Here is a 23,823-nt window from a genome sequence, read left to right on the forward strand (position 1 = left end):
CGGTTATTTAGATTTGGATAACCATATTTGGATATCAATATCGGTTATTTAGATTTGGATAATTGGACATGGATATTGACATTCCATGATGTCCATATTTTGACATCGACATCCATTTTCAGATTTCCATATTTGGATATCAATATCGACATTTTAGATTTTCATATTTGGACTTCGATATGGATATTTTAGTGCAGGCCATAAGAATCCTCGTGTCATGCAGCTATAAGATATTCAGCCAAAGCAAAAGAGAATGTAAGTATCATATTGATTACTAAATTGCCTTTGTATAATTAATTAAATTATTCTTCTGTACCCGTCTGTCAAATAGGGCCGATGACCGAAGTTTTGTTTTTGGTTCGGATTCAAGCGATGTGTGCTCAAGTGACTCCAATGGATATTCAAGTGAAGAATGGAATGAAGAATTTGGTAACGGGCGGAGAAGTAGAAGAGAAGAACATTAAGTAGAGCTATATGGTGATGACGAGGGTGAAATTATTTTGACCACACAAAGCGGTAGAAGATATGATCCTGGTGCCCTGTCGATAATATTACAATGCAATTGGGCATGACATTTGAATCAGGTTCACAATTTAAAGCAGCCGTGAAGAACTACGCCGTATACAACGGGTTCAATGTTAGGTTTAAAAGGTCTACGGAGAATATAGTGGAAGTTGTATGCCAGGAATATTGTCCATGGAGGATATATGCTAGTTGGGGTCCTACGAGGCAGGCCTTTGTCATAAAGGCAGTAAATGATGAACATAGGTGCAATAGGGCTCCCACGAACATACAAGCCGATTATCGATGGATCGCAGGACACTTCTTAGATACTAATCGAAGGGATATGAAGTATAAGGTAGAAGATATGATGCAAGAATTGCATGAAAAGTATGGAATCATAGTTTCGCGGGGCACATGTTATAATGCAAGGTCCTGGGCGCACAAGATGCTTCAAGGTTCTTTGAATGAGCATTATCACATGCTACCCTGCTATGTGGCCGAGTTACAGAAAGTGAGTAGGAACAATACTTTCCAGTTGGAGGTGGAGCATGACATTCATAATTCTTTGCCTAGGTTTAGCAGACTCTATATTTGCTTCGAATCTCTAGCAAGGGGGTTCCTTGAGGGCTGTAGACCAGTGATTGGGCTGGATGGTTGTTTCTTGAAAACCGAATTGAAGGGGCAGTTGTTGAGTGCCGTTGGAAGGGATGGGAATAACCAGATGTTTCCTATTGCTTGGGCGGTGGTAGAAGGGGAAAATCAAGCTTCTTGGACTTGGTTTATCAACATGTTGATTACTGATTTAGAAATTGTTGATGGCTACGGTTGGACTATTATAAGCGATCAGCAAAAGGTATTTAACTTTATCGTTCGCCGTATTCTACTTATTTTAAGACTTACTTGGTTAAGGTGGAACCAATGTTGTGCACTAAAACCTTGATACGCTTTAACATTTCGTAGTGTATCGCGAATGTAGTGGCAGGCTTGTTACCGAATGCGGAGCATTGGAATTGCGCAAGACATATTTATTCAAATTGGAAGAAGAAGGGACATTCCAGTGACATCTTGAGGAACCTATTTTGGAAAGCAGTGAAGTGCACAACCCGTGAAGGATCCAGCGGGTTATCGGACAAATGAAGGCATTGAAAGTAGCAGTTGCGCAAGATTTTGTAGAGGTAGGCGTACAAAAGTTTTGCAGGGCTTTTATTTCTGACATGCCAAAATGTGAGGTTATTGATAACAACATGTCTGAGTGTTTCAATAGCTTCATCTTGCGGAGTAGCTCTAAACCTATTATCAACATGTTGGAATACATTAGAAGGGCAGTCATGGAGCGTATAGTGAAGAAGAGGGAGTTATTCTCCGAGAGTGCTGATTCCTTATGCCCTCAGATAAGACGGGTACTCGAAGATAATAGACTCAAGTGTAGGACATGTAGTGTTATTCATGCAGGCTATCTTAAATTTGAGGTTAGCACACACGGAGAAGGGTTCGTGGTTGACCTGCGTGCCCAACACTGTACCTGTAGATATTGGGCTATCATGAGCATTCCATGCCCGCATTCTATTGCCTGCATTCACTTTATCCGAGCAGACCCTGCTAATTACGTCAACGAATGGTTGAAGAGGGATTCATACCAGCTAGCTTATAGTTATGGTATCCCGCCGATGAATGGGAAAAACCTGTGGGGGGAAAATGAGGGAAGCTACCTCTTCCCCCCATTGGCGAAGAAACAACCGGGAAGGCTGAAGCGTAGAAGAAGAACTGACGCTAGTGAAGCAGGTCCTAGTGGTCTACGATTAACCAAGAAAGGCGTGCAAATGCACTGCTCTCTCTGCAACCAAGGCGGCCACAATAGAAAGACATGCGACAATACAGGGCTACAACCTGCATGCGAAGTATGGATTGAGTTTTTTATTGAACTTCCTTTATATCCTCGATTTTCCGTAAACCTGAAATATTAAGCACATCTTGAACAATCATACATGGATCACAGTCTTCTTCGGGAGGATTCAGCAAATTGTTGAAGAGCATGACCAAGTTCCAGGTTTGACTGTTTCTTCATTTTAATTGGTTAGTACTCAGATATTAATCAGTCACCATATTTTATAGGTATTAGTATGCCACCCGTCTTTGTTTTCGAGTGTTATAAGTTGTACAGGGGAATATTGGATTTCCTATATATTTCAGGATATTGAAATATGGAATATCGATATCAAGTTATATCGATATCAATATCCAAAAATTGCTTTCCGGGAATATCGATATCGATATCGAATTGATAGTGGGGAATATCGATATCAATAATGGTAAAGGGTAAGAGAGAGAGATTGATGGTACATGTCACACCTAACATGGAGAGAGATGCGGAGAGAGAGAGTAGTGAGCAAACAGAGTGTGTGTGAGAGAAGAGAGAGTGCGTAAGAGAGGAGAGAGAGTTGAAAGTGAGTGAGAGACAAGTGAGAGTAGAGAGTGTATGTGAAAGAGAGACTGGGAGAGAGAGAAAATTGATCTTCAATAGAGGGAAGACGATGCGACCATCTACAGAGGACAGGAAGATTCGGATTTTTCTCATAACCATGGCAGTGAATATGGTCAATCCATCATGAAAATGATATTAAAGTGGCATGAATTTTTTTTTACGAACCGTGACAACATTTGAATGTGTGCAGATTGCCGTTAAAAAATTTGAGAATCAGGAAGATAGAGAATTTGAGTTACGGAGAGGTCTCTCTTTTGCCCACCCATCATTTTCTCTTACTGTTTTTCTCTCTAATTCTAGCTCGAGATAGAGAGTCAGAGTGCGAGAATGTGAAAGAGAGAGAGATTGCAGCGTTGAAAAGAGAGAGGAAGAGAGAAAGTGAGGGTGAGAGAGGAGGAGAGGGTGAGCAGGAGAGAGGGTGAGAGAGAGTAGAATACCAGAGGGAGAGAGAAGGACGGTGAGAGAGTGAGAGGGCGAGACTGAGAGAGAGAGACTGCAAGAGTTATGGAGGGATAGAGGGAGTAGCTAAAGAGAGTAGAAGCGAGAGAGCAACAGAGAGAGAGGGGGTGACAGGGAGAGCCGCGAAATTTTCCACGCCCATGTGATGTGAGCGAACGTGAAAAGGTACCAACAACCAAAAGCACGCTCCTCCAACCTCCACCCCACCCCGCCCCGACCACAGATCCGAAGAAGGTGTGCGCCCATCTTGGAGGCAGGCCACGTGATGTGATGAAGAAATGTGGGTCTTGTTTGAGCGAGAACGAAGAGTATTCATCGTCAACTCTGACCGTCAACGGCCATGCCAGCCAGAGAATAAATCGTACAGTGTGTCGGCGTGCAGCTGCAGCGCAAGAGCAGCTTGCGGCGAGGGGCTACGGGCGGGTGAGGTGAGGGTGCGGTAGCAGCTGTATACATCCGAAACGGTGCCCAACAAAGGCGTGGAGCGATGGGCGCCGCGCGGCGTGGCACGAGAAAAGAAAAGCAATGATGCCAGGGTGTTTGTTTTGCATGCATCTCCTCGAACACTGCGCCACATCTCAAAATGGGCTTGCATCAGTGCGAGAGGCTGCATTGCGCAAGTTCTGATGAACCTGTTACCTTGAACCTTTGCGGCACAATCCAAGCTGGAAAGAAGGGAATGAGGAGAATGAGCATCAATCGAGATCGAGCACAGAGAACCTTAATTCCGATCTCGCCGCGGTGTCGGTCGTCGGCGTAAGTGGAGTAGGTGGTGAGGTGAAGCGAGATGAGCGTGGTGAAATCTGAAGCCGCATCTTGTGGCGAAGGCTCTGCGCCCAGCGCCAGAGATGCGACTCGGCGAGGTGTTGCTCCTGTGTTGTGCTCGACCACGGTCGCCTTCTCGCCGGCTCTCGGCTCGCGGAGTACGAGGTGCAGGTGCATCACATGAGATGAAATTAAATTCTTGAATGGTGATCTCCGAAAGGTGTATGTGCAGAGCAACCTGCTGGTTTCATTATTGCCGACAGCGAACACAAGGTATTGGCTATGTTAGTCGGTTTTTGGGCCATGAAAGGATCACATGGCAGCTGTGAAGCCAAATTCTCGCTAAGCTGGAACCAGGAGCTGAGGTCTCATGTGAAAGAAAGAGAGAGAAGAAGTCCAGCTGACAGGGAGGGTCAGTGATAGTGACTTCTGATGATTGATTGATGCTCGAAAACAGCTTGAGTCATTTTGCTTGAAGGTAGTCTCGCGGCGATCCGCCCAACCACTTTTCTCCGACGAGTATCTGACAAGCCGGAGACGGGAAGTGAGAGGGAGAGAGAGTGAGAGAGCAGGCGAGAAGGAGAGAGTTCAGTAGGGAAAGAGAGCGCGAGGGAGAGGGAGCAGGCTAGAGGGAGAGCGTATGAGAGAATATGAGAGAGAATGAGAGAGAATGAGAGAGGGAGAGAAGGAGAGCCAAAGTGAGGGCGAGCGAGCAGAGAACGAGAGGAAGAGAGAGATGAAAGCCGGAGGGAGGTGGATAGAGAGAGGAAGAGAGAAAGGGAGGGTGAGCAGGAGGGAGGGGGAGAGAGAGGGCAAGAGGGCGAGAGTGAGAGGGCCTTGAGAAAGGAGAGGGAGAGCCGGTGGCAGAGAGAGGAAGGGAGGGAGGAATGGGAGAGGAGGAGAGAAATAGAGAGAAAGAAAACGAGAGGGAGAGAGTGAGAGCGGGAGAGAGGGCGATATGGAAAGAGGGAGGGCGAGCGAACGAAAGGGAGGGTGAGACCGGAACGAGGGAGAGAGAGACAGGGAGAGAGCGGAAGAGAACGAGAGAGAGAGAGGGCGATATGGAAAGAGGGAGGGAGAGCGAACGAGAGGGAGGGTGAGACCAGAACGAGGGAGAGAGAGGGCTACAGAAGTAGCGGGAGAGAGAGAGAGAGACAGAGACAGAGAGGAAAAGAAAACGAGAGGGAGAGAGCGGGGGAGAGACAGAGAGGACGAGAGAGAGAAGGGAGAGAACTAGCGGGAGCGAGGGTGAGACGGAGAGGAGAGAGAGCGAGGGAGAGAGAAGGAGCAGGAGAGGGGGAGAGAGGTCGAGAGAGAGAGAGAGAGAGGGCAGAAGAGAGAGAGAGACAGAGAAAGAGAGAGGGGAGAAAGAGAGAGGGGCGGAAAGAGAGAGAACGAGAAAGAGAGAGGGGATGAGAGACAGAGAACGAGAAAGAGAGAGGGATGAGAGACAGAGAGAACGAGAAAGAGAGAGGGATGAGAGACAGAGAGAACGAGAAAGAGAGAGGGGATGAGAGACAGAGAGAACGAGAAAGAGAGAGGGGATGAGAGACAGAGAGAACGAGAAAGAGAGAGGGGATGAGAGACAGAGAGAACGAGAAAGAGAGAGGGGATGAGAGACAGAGAGAACGAGAAAGAGTTAGGGGGAGAGAACTAGGCGAGAGACCAAGAGAACGAGAAAGAGAGGGGGGAGAGGGGGCGAGAGACAGAGAGCACGAGAGAGAGGGATGAGAGACAGAGAGAACTAGCGGGAGCGAGGGTGAGACGGAGAGGAGAGAGAGCGAGAGAGAGAGAACGAGTGGAGAGAGGGAGAGACGATGAGAAGGAGAAAACGGGAAGGACAGAGGAAGAGGGTGAGCGAGGGCGAGAAAAAGACGGGCGGCCGGCGACGGCGGAGGCGGCTGGAGACGGGCGGCGGCGGCAGCAGCGGCCGGCGGCGGCGGCGGCGGCTAGAGACGGGCGCCCGCGGCGGCCGCCCGCGACGGGCAGCGGCGGCAACGGCCAGCGATGGTCAAAATGCTGACGTGGAGTCCACCTGGCGTGGATGCCATCGTGGAGTCCACCTGGCTACCACGGTGGAATCCACGTCAGCATTTTGACCATCGCTGGCAAAAATAAAAGGACTCTGCTACACGGGCAACCGGTTGCCCCAAAGGAATCTTGGGCAACCGGTTGCCCCACGAGGGAAAAGAAAAGGGTCCCCGTTGCCCTTATTTTTCCCTGTTTTCAAAAAAAAGTTGGCGCCCCTTTCACCTCTTTGTCGAGCTCTCTTCCGTGCGGACCTCCGGCGATCCTCCCGGACGAGGACGGCAGCCCCCTCCTGGCTAAGCAGAGTCCTCTCGTTCGAGCTGGGTACGCCGTATTCTTCAGCTAGTCGAAGGTCCTTTGGGCAACCGTTGCTTCGCTTGCGGGCTTCAAACGTGTAGCAAGCTAGAACAGTGTGTTAGTTCAGATCTCCGTGAAGGGCAATGCGGTGGTACTTCGTTGCTTCGCTTCTCACATTTCTAACGCCCTCTCAGGTATGGACGCGATCATCAATCTCTTGATAATCTTCCGGATTCCGCACGATATTCAGTAGCTTGCTGCTTTCTTGTTGATTATTCCGGGGCCAAGAATTCTTTTTTCCCCTTATTTTTTGAAATCTGGAACGGATTATACTACCCAGAAACGGGATGAAGCTCAGTAGAATTTTGTGTTGTGTAATTCTATCCCCCTCGAGAGCATTGAACCGATGTAAAGATGAGATTGGACGCCCACAGATGGGCATCTGCTAAAAGAAAAATTCAAAGATAATGGTTTGTACTTATTATTCGGTACAGTCTGCTTTCTTCTTGATAATTACCGGGAGAAGAATTCTGTTTTTCCCCCTTTTTCGGGAAATTGAAATTTGAATAACAGATCACACTCCCCGTGTGCGGTCTGAAACCAGTTTGAATTTTGTGTTGAATCGAACCCATGTAAATATGATAATGTACACCGTCATGTGGTCATATGTCCATACGTAATTTTGGATTCCCCATTATCAGGACGAAGCTTCGTAGAATTTTGAGTTGAGTAATTTTGCCAGCCTTGAGAACATTGATCGAATGTAAACTTGACAATATGCACCTTCAAATGGTAATATGCTCAGTACTGGATAATTTGTTCGAAGAGATGCCGCAGTCAGGTAACAAGAGATTAGTGGAGGAGGAAGCAGGGAGAGATGCCGTGCGGCCCTCCGGCGATCCTCCCGGACGAGGACGGCAGCCCCCTAAGCATGGCAGAGCAGCTGCAAAGCAAAACGAAGCAGAGGGGTGTCACTTGCTCTAGCTGCGGGCAGAAAGGGCACAACACCAGAACGTGTAAAAGAGTATGATTGTCTCCTGGTCAACTCCGTCATGACCTATTATGCAGGTACTGTTTGTTATTTTTCTATTTCTTCGTCCATCTTATTTCATAAATGCAGTGCAAAACATGGGGGTTCTGTGCGATTTGTCGTTTTCAAGCAATTTTATATTGGGAAACAGCTAGCCAAATCTTGGGTTTTTATCGCAATGTTCATAATTTTCGCAGATTTTCGCCTTCACATGCTCATATATATGTTTACGGTGTTGATAGACTTTTGACGGGCGCAATCACCGAAACGTCAGATTTCAGATGATATATTTGTCCTGGACGATCAGTTTATCTTCGTTTTGATAAAATTCTGGAGTTCTTTGCGGTTCGTCATTTTCAAGCAATTTTATATTGGGAAACAGCAAACTGAAATCTTAGGTTTTTCTTGGAGTGTACATATTTCTTGCAGTTTTTTTTTCGTCATTGTCTTTCAGTTTAAATGTGCCTGCAGTACGCCACATTTCTCTTCTACATGCCGTCGGTTTTCGACTCCACCATCTCTCAGAGGATGCAGTTTGTGTTAACCTCCATGGCATGGGCGCCTGAGGCGTTCAACACGATGGTGATGATATTTGCTGACCGCGAGCCAGAGTGGCGCTGTCTTGTCGGAGAGAACGTCGCCGCTTGTAGGGCAGCGGGCGGCGCCGCTGCTAACGTTTGTAATCTACAAGCTGGTTCCTGGGAATGGGCTGGAGGTGCTTCGACGACGACGGTTGCTGAATGGGGGCTCGTTTGTGGGGAAAGATACAAGGTTGGCCTTGTTCAGTCTGCCTTCTTCGCTGGCAGCATGGCTGGTTTGTCTCGTCCTTGATCTCTCGTTTTCTTTTGCCTATATTCATTTTTTTCTGATTCATCACCTTGGTTTCTCCAGCTTTACTTTTTGGTCTCAAATATATTACAACCAAGTTTCATCGGATCTCTTCTTTATTAATGGAAGATTATCGCCCATTAGAGTGCCTTACTCTTAATGGCTGTTTCCCTCGCCGCCTCTTTCTTGTCTCTCTTCCTCGCTCCGTCACTCTTTCTCCCTCTTTCTCTTTCGCTCTCTCTCTCTCTCTCTTTTTCTGTCTCTATTTCCCTCTAGTCTCTTTCACTCTCTTTCTTTTTTTCTGTCTCTATATCCCTCTCTTTCTCTTTCGCTCTCTCTCTCTCTCTCTCTTTCTGTCTCTATATCCCTTTCTCTCTTTCTCTCTCTCTATCCCTCTCTCTTTCTTTCTCTGTCGCTCTATCCCTTTCTCTAATTCACTCTCTCTCTTCTCTCTCTATCTCTCTCTCTCTATCCCTCTGTATCCCTCTCTCTTTTTCTTTCTCTGTCGCTCTATCCCTTTCTCTAATTCACTCTCTTCTCTCTCTATCTCTCTCTCTCTATCCCTCTGTATCCCTCTTTCTTTTTCTTTCTCTGTCTCTCCATCCCTTTCTCTAATTCACACACTCTCTCTTTCTTTCTCTATCTCTGTCTCCCTATCTCTCTCTCTCTTTCTTTCTCTGTCTCTCTATCCCTCTCTCTCTCCCTTTTGCTGTCTCGCAATCCCTCTCTCTCTCTCTTTTTCTCTGTCTCTCTATCCCTCGTTCTCTCATTCTATGCCTCTCTATATCTCTCTCATTCTCTGTCTCTCTATCTCTCTCTCTGTCTCTCTATCCCTCTCTCTCTCTCTCTTTACCGACGTCTTGTCTCAACTGTATATACCGGTATCTCTCTCTATTCTTTCGCTTGAATCGGGCCGCTACAGTTTCTAGCTCGCTATGTTCTTGTCTAGTTGAATTGCATCCAGTTGCAGAGACCCAAAGAACATCCAAAATAAGAGTGCCTCAGTGATGTTGATAATTCGATTTCTTTTCTGTCTAGAGTCTCTTTCCCTCTTGTTCTTTATCGCCTTGTTTCTTTGGCTAATTCTCCGATTATCAGTTTCTCCTTCATATTATATTTGTTATTAGCTAGTTGAAACTTGTCGAGTATCCAAGAGCATAAAAACATCCATTGTGAGAGTTTCATTTACCATTAATAGTTATACCTCCGCTGTCTCATTTCTTTGTGTTTCTATATCTTTTACACGCTCTTTCTTTTTGTTATCCTATCATTTTTATACCTTCAACATTAATGGGCTGAATCCAGGGTAAAACGGCAACGCCATCGACATCTTACCCACCATATTAGGATCGTTCGTCCTCAGCTACCTTTTTCCCCTGCTACTAGTGCCATGATTAACGCAGGACATCAGTGTCCGCAATGAAACTCTCTCTTTCTCCGCCCTGTCTCTCTCTCTCTCCGTCTTTCTCTCTATCTCTCGCTGCCTATCTATCTGTCTCGCCATCTATCTATCTCGGGGCTCCTTGCGAGAGAGGCATAGTGGACTAACGCTTTATGACAGCCATTAATTCCTTGGTCAGTAACCCGATATCCGAGCCGACCTACAACTGTAGGAACTCTTAACCTTCTCCGATTTTTTTTACTTGCAGCCACCAAATACAAATCCTAATTATAACCTTCCCTCCAAGTTTGTAGCCTCTGGCGGCGTCGACCTCTGCGCCTTCGTCCTCGCCCCCGAGGCTATCGGCCCATCCAAGCGCGGCGCCGCCGGTATGTCAACATTCTACTTCTTCTCCGCCGGAATCGCCGCCCTCTCCGGCGCTGCCCTCCTCTTCCCTCAATGGCGCGCTCTCTACGTCGCCACTTCTCTGCTGTCCATCGTCTTCGTCCTCGGCGTACTACCCTTCCTCTCCGAGTCTCCGAGATGGTATCTCATCCGCGGAAGACACACAGAGGCCACAGAAACCATTATAGCAATCGCTAAAAAAAACGGAAGGAAATTACCCAGCAGTGTAACCCTATGGCTAGACACAGACATCTCGGAGACGGACGAAGAAGTCTTCTCCGGGACGCTCCTTGACGTTATCCGGACACCATTAACCCGAATTCGTCTTCTGCTCACCGTCATTATCACCTTCTTCTGCGCCGTGATATACTACGGGCTCAGCCTCAACGTTGTAAACTTGAAGACCAGCGTCTATCTTAGCGTGTTTCTTATTGCTGTGGCGGAGATGCCGGCCTATCTGATAACAGCGGTGCTTCTAAACTGGCTTGGAAGGAGGCCGCTCGCCGTGGGAACGATGTGGCTTAGTGCAGTTTTTTGTCTTGTTGGTGCTGTTGCAACTGCTCAGATGGCGTGGCTTCGGCTTGCAGCTGGTGTGATTGGCATATTTAGCGTCGCGGCGACTTATAACTTGATTTAAATCTACACGGCGGAGCTCTTTCCGACAACGGTGCGGAACGCTGCTCTTGGTTGTGCAACGCAGGCGTCGCAGCTTGGGGCTATACTTGCGCCGATGGTTGTGGTGTTTGGAGAAAGGATTCCTTTTGCTGTGTTTGCTGTGTGTGGTGCAAGCGGCTCTCTCTTGGCGCGGTTTCTCCCAGAAACAATGAACAAGCCTCTCTGTGACACGCTGACCGGTATGGAGGTCGGGGAGAACGACTCTAACGTTAGAACGGCTTTAAGAGCATGATTTTGGCATTCGCATAACACACAGGTGATACATTTCTCGCATTGGTAATGATCGGCTGATGTATGTGATCTGTTATGGACAAGTGGAGATTGGGATCCCAAGGAGCACAATACAAGTATTTTATTCATAACCCATATGATATGTATTGTATTCAAGCACAGATAAAGTCCGGATGTCAATTAACTAGTACCGAGAATTTTGTACTGCTCCGTCACCTTTGAATACTAAGGTTGTAACTGAATGAGCTCTGGCTATATCATTTTTTTATTTTATATCGATCTGCAGAATTAGTGTTCGCCCGTCCTGATACCGGCACCGGATGACTAAATCGGGACGAATGCTGTATCAGATACTGGAAAGGCAATTTTCGAGTCATTCCGATATCCAGATATCGGATATCGGTATCGGATATCAGTTGATATAGTGCCGATATCCAATATCGATATCCACGTCGAGGTCGTCATTCGTCTCCGTCTCTGGGGGGAGGATGGCGACATTCCATATCGGGTGTGGATATCAGTTTTCAATATCTACATCGAAAGGAAAGTTAAAAATATTATTAATCAATCTAAGTTCAACGATTGACGTGGGCAAGAGAGTAATAAGTGAGGTTTCTAATTGCTTACTCAACTCGTTTATTATATACAACCAAATGTTTCAAATTTCTTGCGTATGGGATAACAGGGTTTGGGTTTCGAGTTAAACTCCGAATCCTTTTATCCCATATGGAAGAAGATAGAACTTTTTATCGCTATTTATTAGACGATGGGTTAAGATGTTAAATAATAAATAAATATGAGGCCATTAAATATGACGAATATAGATAAAAATACTATTTTATAATTTAAGATATAGTCGGACTCATTTAATATATATACAGAGAAAGATTTCTAATTTCTTCCATGTGGGATAATGGGATTCGGAGTTTATATTACAGTTCGAATCCTGTTATCCCTTATGGAAGAAAATTAAAATTTTGCACTCTATATATGAGCTTGAGAATAGATTATGATTGTTTGATGCTAGTAAACGCAAGTCACAAATTGATATTAACTTCAGATTTATTATTGTTAATACCGGTTCCGATATCCGGCATTCGGTATCCACCGTGTCCATCATCCGGTACCGATATCCGTCTACCCCTTTGGACGGATATCATATGATATCCGATATCCGGCACAGTCCCATTTTTTCCCAGATATCGGATATCAGTTGTCCAATACCGGATGATGAACGGATATTGGTTGGGCGAACCCTATGCAGAATTCATCTTGAATTTCTGGCAATAAATGGATAACCGCTGTATTGGTGCGTAATTGATGAATGACACTGACTCATATATAGAAATGTGAAATGTTAATAGTCACTGAATAGGCATGGAATCTAGAATAGCATTACCAAAAGTAGGGAAGTCCATTCTACGTCTCGGAAACACACAGCAATGATATCTTCCAACGTTTCGGTGCAATATTTCAATAGCTTTGAGATTTGACATTTTATTTAGCCAGTGCATACTTCGGAATAGGGTTTCCAGGCCACGATTATTACTGGGATGGGACAGGATAGGTTGGTTTCACGGGTTAATAGCACGGTACATCCCAAACTATGTCCAAAGTCTGCAAGTTAACCTTAGCTTTTTTTTTGGCACAGTATATCCCAAACTCACTAAGTCGTCTGCGATATATCCCGGTGATGACGTGGAGTCCATCGTGGCTGCCAGGTGGATCTCCGGTCAGATTTTTACCTGGCGGAACCCACCTGGCCGCCATACTGGATTCCACGTCAGCACCGTGATATGTCTACCTGCCAAGGGTTTAACTTAAAGAGAGAGAGAGGCATTCTAGAGAGAGAGAGGGAGAGAGAGGCGTGCTAGAGAGAGAGAGAAGGAGAGAGAGGTTCTAGAGAGAGAAAGAGAGGTTTTCTAGAGAGAGAGAGGCATTGCTCTCCAGAACACCTCTCTTTTTCTCTCTAGAACACCTCTCTTTCTCTCTCTAGAACCTCTCTCTCCTTCTCTCTCTTTCTAGAGAGATAAAAAGAGGTATTCTAGAGAGAAAAAGAGAGGTGTTCTAGAGAGAAAAAGAGAGGTGTTCTGGAGAGAGAAAGAGAGGTGTTCTAGAGAGAGAAAGAGAGGTGTTCTAGAGAACAACGCCTCTCTCTCTAGAACACCTCTCTCTCCTTCTATCTAGAACTCTCTCTCTCTCTCTCTCTCTCTCTCTCTCTTGGCAGGTAGACATATCACAGTGATGTCGTGGAATCCCGCGTGGCGGCCAGGTGGGTTCCGCCAGGTAAAAACTGGACGGAGATCCACCTGGCAGCCACGATGGACTCCACGTCATCACCAGGATATATCGCAGACGACTAAGTGAGTTTGGGATATACCGTGCCCAAAGAAAAGCTAAGGTTACCTTGCAGACTTTGGACATGCTTTGGGATGTATCGTGCTATTAACCCTTGGTTTCACTGGCTTGTTGATACCTCATTCGTATTAATCTGTCACATCTTAAATGTTGTAACCAACCTTTAAGATGTGACAGATGAAACGACTGATAGTGTATCTGCCAAAATAACATAAGAAATGCAGATAAAAGAGAAAGAAATGCAGCCACATTAGCTCTACATACTCTGAATACCACTAAGATAAACACCTGGCCGTCTTCAGGCCGGCAGCCTTTTGGTATAGTTATTTCATGCGAGGAAAATCAGGGAAGAAACACTTGGCCGTCGTCAAGCCGATCAATAATGAACCAATGGCTGCGAAAACCCACAGGGTCTTCTATTTTTTATTGATGGCGAAGTGTTGAAGAGAGGAACAAGGTTTGGAGAAGGGGCTCTTTGGGAGGTGGCTGCATACATTCTGGACCATCCGATCAGCGGGCACCGATCCATCTTAGGGGATTCGTTTTGCTGTGTTTGCTGTGTGTAGTTTTGGGAGAAAAGGTTCCTTTTGCTGAGTTTGCTGTGGTTGGTGCCAGCGGCGCTCTCTTGGTGCGGTTTCTCCCAGAAACAATGAAGAAGCCTCTCTATGACACGCTGACCGGTATGGAGGTTGGGGAGAACGACTCTAATGTTAGGACGGCTTTAAGAGCATGATTTTGGCATTAGCATAACACACAGGTGATAAATTTCTCGCATTGGAAATAATCGGCTGACGTATATAATCCGCTACGAACTAGTGGAGATTCGGATCCCAAGGAACTAGTGGAGATTTGTATTCAAACGCAGATAAAATGCGGATGTCAATTAACTCCTATCGAGAATTTTGTACTGCTGCTCCGTCACCTTTGGATTTATTTCTTAATCTTAGTCAAATATGAAAACACAAATATTCAATATGTAAGTTGAATAACACTTGTCTCCACCTTAGATGAGTTAACATTTCTCGCCAGAATATAACATGTTCTTTTCAAGGAAACTCGCAGAAGCAGACAGTGATACAAAATAAAGATACAAAGAGAATTTAAGGGACTTTATTCAGCCAGACGGCCACCCAGGAAACTCTCTAGTACTATTTTTATTGTGTTCTCAAGTGTTCGTGTCAAACAAATATATTTTAAATTTATATCATGGAATTTGTATCGTCTATCCAGAAGCTATTTTATAATGGGTACAAATGAAAAATGTACATTTGAAAGTTTACTCATAACCAAATGTAAACCTTTTCAAAAAACTAGAGAGCGATAAATCGATTTGGACACATTTACAGAAGCACATATTGAGAGACGATTATAGATGTATATAGTTTCATTCTGGCTAAGCCTGTAATCACTTATTTGTAACTCATAAACTTTTATATTTCCAAGTATATAAATAGAGCTTATTTTTTCCTTTTTCCTGAGGCCATGATGTATGCTTCATGATCCAAGGAGTACAAACTTGGGCGATTCTTTTTCAAAGTCCAACTTGGGAGCATTGGAAAGTATCCACGCTCAATGTCGTTGCCGAAGAATTTACATTATAATCCAATGACCTTTGGCCAATTTTCTTTAATGTTATGGATGTCGTTGGTAAGGGTTACAACATACAAAGTCAAAATATTGCAAATTAAAATCAGACCTAGGAAAAAATAAAGAACACATTAGAGTCAAGTACAACTCAAACTGTCCCAGTCAAAATAAACTCTTCATAATAGTCAAAAAATGATAGAGTGCATGCCTAACTCCTAAGCTATTATTCTTGTTATTCGGACACGACAATGCACTGAAGGAAAAACTTTTATAGTGACATAACGAATTAGTTGTTGGCTTTCAGTAATTTTGACTGGTATTTAGCATCAATTTTTGCTGCTTCTTATTGAGAGTTGACTTTGACTTGGATTGATTTAGCTTGGAGGTGATTTTGTACTTTTAGTTTATTTACTTTAGCACTTGTCTATAACTTAGGTTCACCTGGAATTTGTTACCATCGGCTAAAGTCGACTCTAAATATATCTTAAACTCATGCTGGGTATGAATTACCCTTTGACTTTGGTTGAAGTTAACTAATCCCTCGACTTGATTAGAAATGCGTTTGGTTTTTCTCAACTTTTGTTTTATTGCGCTTGACATGGTGAACCGTAGAAATCAAGTGTACCTTTTACTATATTCACCTAAATATCTACTGAGTTTGACTTTGGGTTGAACTTGCATCTACCTAAACAATTCATAGCATACAAACAATAAAATGTATTTAAAGAATGAAATAAATAAATAAGTGCTAAAATAAATCTCCTTTTGAAAATATTTGTGGAACAAATGTTTTATAATTATAACAGTATAATATATATTTATATATATATAACGTATGATGATTGTATAGAGAAAATGTTGGGTTCTAGAGGCTTTGACATGGATGAAGAAATGGAAATGAAACGCAGCGAAAGACTTTTGTGAAATCGTATGGTATCGATAAAATCGTGAAATGAAGAAACTTTGCACGGATCACATTCGTGATTTCTTGGATCCCAGAGCGAGACGATTCGAACTGCTCAAGTATGCATCTCTAGACGTATCTATACGATCCTCGGCACATCCAATCTCCTCCTTCTCATTGGCGAGCCTCGTTCAATCTATGTCATCGTAGTTACATCATCCTGATCGCATAGAGGATGGAGAGGGGTGTGGGGAGATGGGACAAGAAGGGGAAAGGCCCCTGAAGAATTATTGCCTGTGTCAATTTTGTTCAGGGATTTTCCCTATTTATACTAAGTGGGTATTTTTCATAAAAACCCTAAAAACCCTAAAAACTGAAGTTCATTGATGCAAAACGACGACCGGATTTGGGCTCCTAGTGTTGCACCATCGAAAGTTGAACAAAGAATACAATGAAATCCAATGCAGTGATACATATATTTAAAATAATTTAACGAGAAGTATGACAGAAGTCAGAAGATTTGAGGCATAGCCAATTGACAACTTGGGACGGGCTATATCACGATCAAGCTTGCCAATGATCCATGTAATGGGCTCGAAGGTCAACGGATGGGGAACAATGCTCGTCCAAGAGTGTCCACACCATCGACATGAACAAACAGATCCAATGCCAACAAAGAAAATACCACTATAACTAGAGACGATGGCTAATCCTTCCACACTCCTAAACTCTCTCATACAATGAACATTCAAAGACTGGCATAATGCATCGAGGCCGACGATACGGTCAACGATACGAGGACCCGAAAGGCTTCTATAGTGTGTCGGCTCGGCGGAGTCTGTGGGAACTAGCCACACTTGACACCAAACCAAATGCAGGAGATGTCTAGATCACGACATAAACTAGAGGGGAAGAGGATTTTGATGGGTCAATCCACCGTGCACAAAGGAGATCATGATTGGCAGTTATTGTTTGGTGTAAAAGGGAGGTAAATAATGCCTTTTTGCAATTGCTTTCTGGTGGAAAAGATATTACAAACCCCGTGAGATAAAGCCTGCCAGGATTGCTGTTAAATCTATATGCTCGTATTGAGAATAGAAAGAAGAGAAAGAGAGATCACCCCAAACAGCCCAAGTCACTCATAGATTTGATTACATTGATGACTCGCAGTTGCAATCCATGACGACCTATAAGCTGCAGCTAAGGAAATCGAAGTCTACTCAAGCATCAACGGACGGGGACAGGAGATCACCTTCTTCATGAGCAAAAGAACACCAAAAAAATAACCTAGAAGGTGCAACTCAAATCCAACTTTCAACAAAATTATTTTTCAAACAACAAAAACTGCCATTGATTTAACAATATCTGGTTCTTCAAATTTGTAACAAGCCTCCTCTCCCCCGTCCACCCCTCCTCCTTCTTTATAGAGAGAGAATGGCAGTTGTGGGAGGCCCAATTGTGCCCTTTTTTAACGGGGAAACCCATTTGGCTTCCGCTTAAAAGGGATCTTTAGGGGGAGAAGAAGCCCAATATGGATTTACTCCCCCTGAAGATGGCAAAACTAATCATAATTTAAAAATAAAAACACACGCAGGAGGCCAGTACTCATGTAGGAGGGGCCGCCTGACAACTCGAATACGATTCAAAATAAAATAACACAAGGGGGTCACGACACGCTTCAAGACAACGTGAATGCCGCTTCAAACCTGATTGTGGAAGTTTAGGTTCTTCACATTTGTTCGGGCTCCGCATAGGGGTTCGCGACGAACTGGACGCGATCAACTGGATGGTTCTTCATTATATATCTTTTGACATCCACAACACCATTTGCATGTGACCCTATACGCCCATGTATTAGTCTACTTTACGACTCTAGTGGTTCGAGAACCTTTATTGGGTTTCCAAATTAATTAACGATATCATAATATAGATTAATTAATATCAGATCAAGGTAACCCAACCGATAGATCGAGTCTCCAACACGTAAGGTGATGGAAATGTATGTAGCTGCCAAGCTAATCACACGTTCCACATCTTGTTCCATATCAGTAATAGACATATTCATTATAAGGCCCATGTGATGTTTATAATAATGTCCATGAATACATGATCAGACTTATTAAATTATGATAAGATCATAATACGGGGATCATTAGTCTTTATGCATGTATCATAAATATTCCTATTCGAAGGATACGCGAGAAGGACATAGAAGTATCTGCATAAAATAACACTATCGAGCCATACTCATATGATGAGTATGGCCCGTCCCATAGGCATTAATGTGCAGACACTAAGGATAGATAGTAGGTGCCCTTTAGTAGAAATAGTATTCAGAACTGATCCGTACGAATCCCTGAATGGTATTAAACCAAATTGCCAAACGGGTTGATTCACGTCATGGTTGTGTAAATGGTCTCTAGACTTGAGACACAAAAGAAGTCATGTGGATGGACGATTGTACTTTGCCCATGGCTATTGAGTTTCTAATCGTGTGATTCTAAACTCTCTTAGTTCAGATTCATCAAGAAGTTCACGAAGACAATCGAGTATTTAATACGAGATCATCCACCTTTGGTATAAGAGGTGACAACTCAAGGAAGACAATGCAATGAAGTTTTGACTAAGTCAATGAAATATCAGAGAAGCGTTCTCCGATGATTTCCAAATGAATTAGTGCTAACTTAGATGACAGACTAGAGTTTGAAAATTGACCATACTCTAAGTTGTCCAATAAGCGTAAAGTGGGTGAGGGATTATAGATAAACGGTAAGCGATGTCAAACAGGTTCCATGAGTGAGTCAGTAAACCCTCTTTTGTATCTTCTAGAACACGAGGTGCAGCTTTGCACACTCAGAAATTCAAAAATATGGTGGACAAGATAAGTGCACGGGGAAAATTTTAGCTTCATTAAATCTAATAATTGACGTCTAATTATAAGTCATTTATGGAAAAAGATACTTCTCGGTGTACAAAGATTGTTGCTTTAATTAACAAGAGTCGGGTTTTGAAAGACTTAGTATTCTAGTAGGTTATAACATGCTAAATATATGTTAATACCTGAACGTTTACATGATTCTTTCACTTAAAATGATATATGGCTTTATTGTTGAGCCTATGTAAATCAAGCTATTTTTAGGAGGACTTTTTAACTTCCTTTTTAAGTATCTTTTGATTTTTTTTGCTATCAAGTAACCAAAGAAAATTAATTTGTGAATCTATAATTATCCTAAAAACAATTAATAATGGGATATATTATTTCTATATGTTAATATATAAATATATATATGTATAGTTTATATATTTTTTATTTTGTAATAATTTAATGAACATTTTTTGATTGAATGGCTAATTGAATTATGCAATGTGACAAATTATTATTTTATATATTCATGAGGGCAGCTAATAAATGCATAATATGACTAGGAAATGACGGTTTTGGTCTGAGTATGGGATTTTTGCCAATACCTATACCAAAACTTTGCTACGGTCTCGTTTGGTCATAGTTCAGTTTTGGTTCCATAAAACCTATAGGAATGGTCACATGCTTCTTAAACAAAATCATGTTGAGAGTTTAAAAATAAAAGTCACATTTCAGATAAAGACTCCTAATAAAAATAATTAAATAGAGAATTTTACTGAACAAGGTTTCCGTTTTTTCTCTGGTTTCACTGCAGAATCAAATGCAAACATGTACCTGTGCATATTTTATATATTTATGCTTCAGTTTGTGTTAATATATTCATTGATTTACATGTTTATAAGGTCATAGATTAACGTGTTTCGATATTTATATAGTCATAGATTTATGTATCTGTATGTTTATATTTTTACACATTGAAATATTAGGTATTTACATAATTGCATATCTCGGTAAAATTTTGTGTTGTTATTAATTTATGTATTGGCATATTCATGCCATTTTGTGTAATTATGTTTTCTATTTATGTTATTTTGGTATTTCTATTATTTGGATATTTACATTTTTGTTATACTCATGTATTTTTTATATATGTTATTGATGCCTTTATGTGATTTGCATATTTATTTAGTTTGTATATGTTATTTTTTATGTTAGTATATATAGTTTGATGTGTTCTTAAGTAAGAGTAAAGAGATAGTTCGATACGCCCCTCATTAATAAGGCTAAAAATTCTAAGTTCTAGTGAAGTGTTGATTTCACACTATAATGTGAAAACCATTAATGCAGAAAGTAGAACATGGTTTCTTTTTCGAACATAAATGCATGTATATTTATTGACGCCATCAACAAGAATCACGCAACATAGAAAGTCATAATGTGAATCAACAGGGGACACGAGGTCCCTAGAGATCAGAGGGTATTCCTCGGAGAGATTCTTGACTTGTGGTTTCTAGATTTGAATTAAATTTTATACTAAATATTAGCTTTTGAGTATTGGAACTATATGCTCATTTCTTAGTTTTGAAAGTTTATTGTATTGACTGAAGCCTTAGTTGATGTTGGAAGGGTGCAGGTAAAAAACCTTGAAAATAGTAAAAGAAATAAGAGTAAGATGAGTAACGAGGAAAACAGATAAATAAGTAAGGAGGAAAATAGAGATAAGGACTAAGAAATGAGGTACATGTGATGTAGAGGTCAATGAGAGTGTTTATCGATGAGGGAGATAGACAATAAAGGGTACATACGTCGGAAACATGGGAGATATTCATAAGATAAATGAGATATATATATATATATATATATATATATATATATATATATATATAGAGAGAGAGAGAGAGAGAGAGAGAGAGAGAGAGAGAGAGAGAGAGTGAGGCCAAGGTAGAGGGACAGATAAAATATTGAAATAAGGAACAAGAAAGGAAGAGAGAGATGAGCACCTAGGGAAAGGGAGATAACACACTGAGAGACAGATGACAAATGGTTGCAACAGATGACAAAGAGAAAGACACAGATGAGAGAGACGAAGAACCAAAAAGAAATAGTGTGAAAAAACCTAAGAGACATATAACAGGATAGTAATGAGGGAGATTAATGTGAGATGATGGAGTGGAACGAAGGCGGTTGTGCAGGCTAGCTGCCCGCTGATTTACTGGAAAAGAAAACAATAGTAATAGCCTATGATGGCTCAAGCAGAAATGCACAAAATGACCGTCCTTAAATACAGACAGCGTATAAATTATTTCTCATAGGTCCAGACCTCAATAGATTAATCAATACATATAGACCACGTAAGAAAGTAATAATGAACGGATGCGTAGAAAAAAAGGATGTTGTGAAGCTTCATTAAATCATATTGTGCATATGAGATTAAACTTCATAATTTATGATTTCAAGATATCAACTGACGTTTGTCGCGAATTATTATGTGAAATGAAGCTAGAAACATCAGAAATCGTGCACTACGTGAAGCGTTCACATTTCTGAGAAGGTGTGATTTTCTAGTTATCATGATTAAAAGACTGATAATATGCTGGGAATGACATGATTGATTGTAACTGTGCGCTAATACACGATTAAATTACTACCAGGGCAAGGCGCAATAGAAAAACTGAAATTTATCCAAGGCGGGCCTTGTAGGATTTCTATAAACGGAAAAAAACACACATCTAATGTTTTCCTATGTGCTTAAACATAAGAAAAGTGATATCGTGTGCGAGATGTTGTTAAAGAAACCTGAAAATATACTTGCCCTTAAATTTTGAAAAACTATTGTCTTAGAGAATAATTAATTTCCTGTCTAACGGGAAGAAAGTATGACTTTCACATGCATACCATAACAAAGAATACGAAACAGCAGAGGCCAGGAGAATCCAAACTATAAAGATTTCACTGGCACCCGAGAAAAAAACACAAGAATGTTAAAAGGCCAAGAGAATTGACACCGACTGACCAAACCATGATTACTATTTAACTATCAGACTACTCAGTAGTAAGCTTTAACGTGGTAGATGCATTATTCAGGTTCTGCTCTTCAACTTCTCCTCCCCTTACGCTCTCCTCGTCCCCAGCCATTTCCAACTTAGTCATCCTACAACCGCACCGTTAGGAAAAATCAGCAAACGAATACAATACAATGATTACCATATCGGGAGGACGATGACGAATAATACTTGAAAAGCACTCTACTAATTATTTGTAGAGAATGTAAGTAAAGACTTTCTCCTCAATTTTTCTGTAACTCAAAACAAATTAACGGTCATATGCTATTTTTTTGAATTACAGTAAATAGAAAAGACGAACCTATTATATTATTGACTTCGAACATTCTTGGGGATAAAAATTCACAAAACAAATTTCAAAGAGATAAAAGAATACTGTCAGATCTTACAATCCAAACAGAACTATTCAGCCATCGTAAATTCATGGCGAGAATAATAACGATAAACAATCTATCCTAATAAACAATTAAAGAATAAATAAATATTCACGATTCGAAAAATATCAGGATCGGAGAATTGGACAATTTACTCGAGCAACCTGTACTCCAGCGAAGACTGCGGTTTGGGTTCCACATCTCGATTGAGGATCTCGAGAAAATCTGTCATCTGAGAAGGACCCATGCCAAACATATCCATCGAGGGCTTATCCTCTACGAATTCCACGTTCCGTTCTTGCTGCAAATTTCGCCCAGACTCGGAGGTGCACATTCGAAAGGAAGGCGGAGACAACGGCGGCTCAATACCGATTTCCTCTTCATGATTCTGCGCCAAGACATTAGAGCCCTCCCCCTCACCGCAATAGTACTGCAAATCGCTATGTTCTGGAATCGGGTGACCCGAGAGGGACATCTCGTCATGCATCAGACGACGAGGGATGACGTTTTGAACCGGGGGACGCAAAACAACGAGTTGTTGGAGATACCCGTCGAGTTCCGAACTCGCAGCCTGGATACTTCTTTGAAGTTCAAGAATGACGCGATAGCACCCGCCTACCGGATCTTGGGCTCTCATGTTCGACTGAATAACGATGTTTCTCATGGCCGCGGCGGTCTGCTCTGGGCTGAGGCTGCGGATAGTTTTGAGAATGTTACTTACACCGAAGAGGCGGTGGGCGTTGAGAAAATAGCGTTGGTGGTCGGCGGGGAAATACGGGGCGAGGGTGCAGTCGGGGTTGCATTTACGTCGCTGGTACTTGCACGCAGCGCACGCCGCGCTTGAGCTACCGCCGGCGGAGGAGCGGCGAGAATGGTGGAGGAAAGACGGCTGCGAGTTGGCAGAGGTGATGCTGCTGCGGCTGTTGGAAGAGCTCATGTTCAGGGAATTCTGCGATAGAGAGGGATCAGAGCCGCGCTTACGATGCCGCAGGCGATGGTAGTGGGCTCGGCGATTTCCCCGGTGATTGATCCTCGCCGTGAAGGCTACCCGTTTCTTCTCTCTCTCAGCTCTATTCTTGGAATAACACGCCCGTTATACACGCTCAAAGCATAGGCGCCTTAAGGCTCGGTATGAAATTCTCGCTTTGAACAGGTCTCGTCCGTTGGTTTCGCGACGCTCTAAAAATAGAACGGACTTCAGTTGTTGGGTTCGAACTGAACCGACCGTTGGTCCGGTTGCTGTTTGAGCAGTGAAATATACACCACGGAGGACATCATTAAATGTTGTTTTAGATAAATATTTTGTGATATCAGTATTTTGTCATCGGTTTTCGAGGTCAGAGGAGATGGCTTTTATTTCTACAACTTATCAAACCCTTAACAGCCACTTTAACTTCCAGGGGTCAAGATTGTTTCCCAAAAATCTCCCCACTAATCTTGAAAGTTGAAACGCATCTTTAACACCCAGTCAGGAGGCTTTCTCAAATGTGAATCTGTTGTTTTCCCTAATAGTGATACATATCAAGGATCTCTGGTGAATGCGTTTCCATCGTGGCCAGACAGTCCCATCGTGTAATTATTTACATTTTT

The 23,823-nt window shown here is 42.7% G+C and overlaps 1 protein-coding gene and 1 pseudogene across 4 annotated transcripts; one reads left to right on the top strand and one right to left on the bottom strand.

Annotated features, from left to right (window-relative positions):
* The first annotated feature begins 6,446 nt into the window (after window positions 1–6,446).
* Window positions 6,447–11,358, top strand: LOC144707979 (organic cation/carnitine transporter 4-like; annotated as a pseudogene). The gene is made up of 5 exons (XR_013582609.1): window positions 6,447–6,729; window positions 7,237–7,603; window positions 8,020–8,379; window positions 9,699–10,002; window positions 10,089–11,358. The product of XR_013582609.1 is annotated as an organic cation/carnitine transporter 4-like (transcript).
* A 10,369-nt stretch (window positions 11,359–21,727) lies between these two features.
* On the bottom strand, window positions 21,728–23,357 carry LOC144707750 (LOB domain-containing protein 28-like). 3 transcript variants are annotated; one of them, XM_078580986.1, is made up of 3 exons: window positions 23,010–23,357; window positions 22,389–22,925; window positions 21,728–21,948 (listed from the first exon to the last, which is right to left on the bottom strand). In XM_078580986.1, exons 1-3 carry the CDS (start codon window positions 23,168–23,170, stop codon window positions 21,840–21,842), a joined length of 807 nt encoding a protein of 268 aa, XP_078437112.1. In that variant the 5' UTR covers window positions 23,171–23,357; the 3' UTR covers window positions 21,728–21,839. The 3 variants fall into 3 exon arrangements, with proteins under 3 accessions (XP_078437112.1, XP_078437111.1, XP_078437110.1); XM_078580985.1 differs by having other exon boundaries at window positions 22,398–23,357; XM_078580984.1 differs by having other exon boundaries at window positions 22,389–23,357.
* Window positions 23,358–23,823: the final 466 nt, after the last annotated feature.

Source organism: Wolffia australiana, chromosome 9, assembly GCF_029677425.1.
Source record: "Wolffia australiana isolate 7733 chromosome 9, ASM2967742v1".
NCBI classification, from domain to species: Eukaryota; Viridiplantae; Streptophyta; class Magnoliopsida; order Alismatales; family Araceae; genus Wolffia; species Wolffia australiana.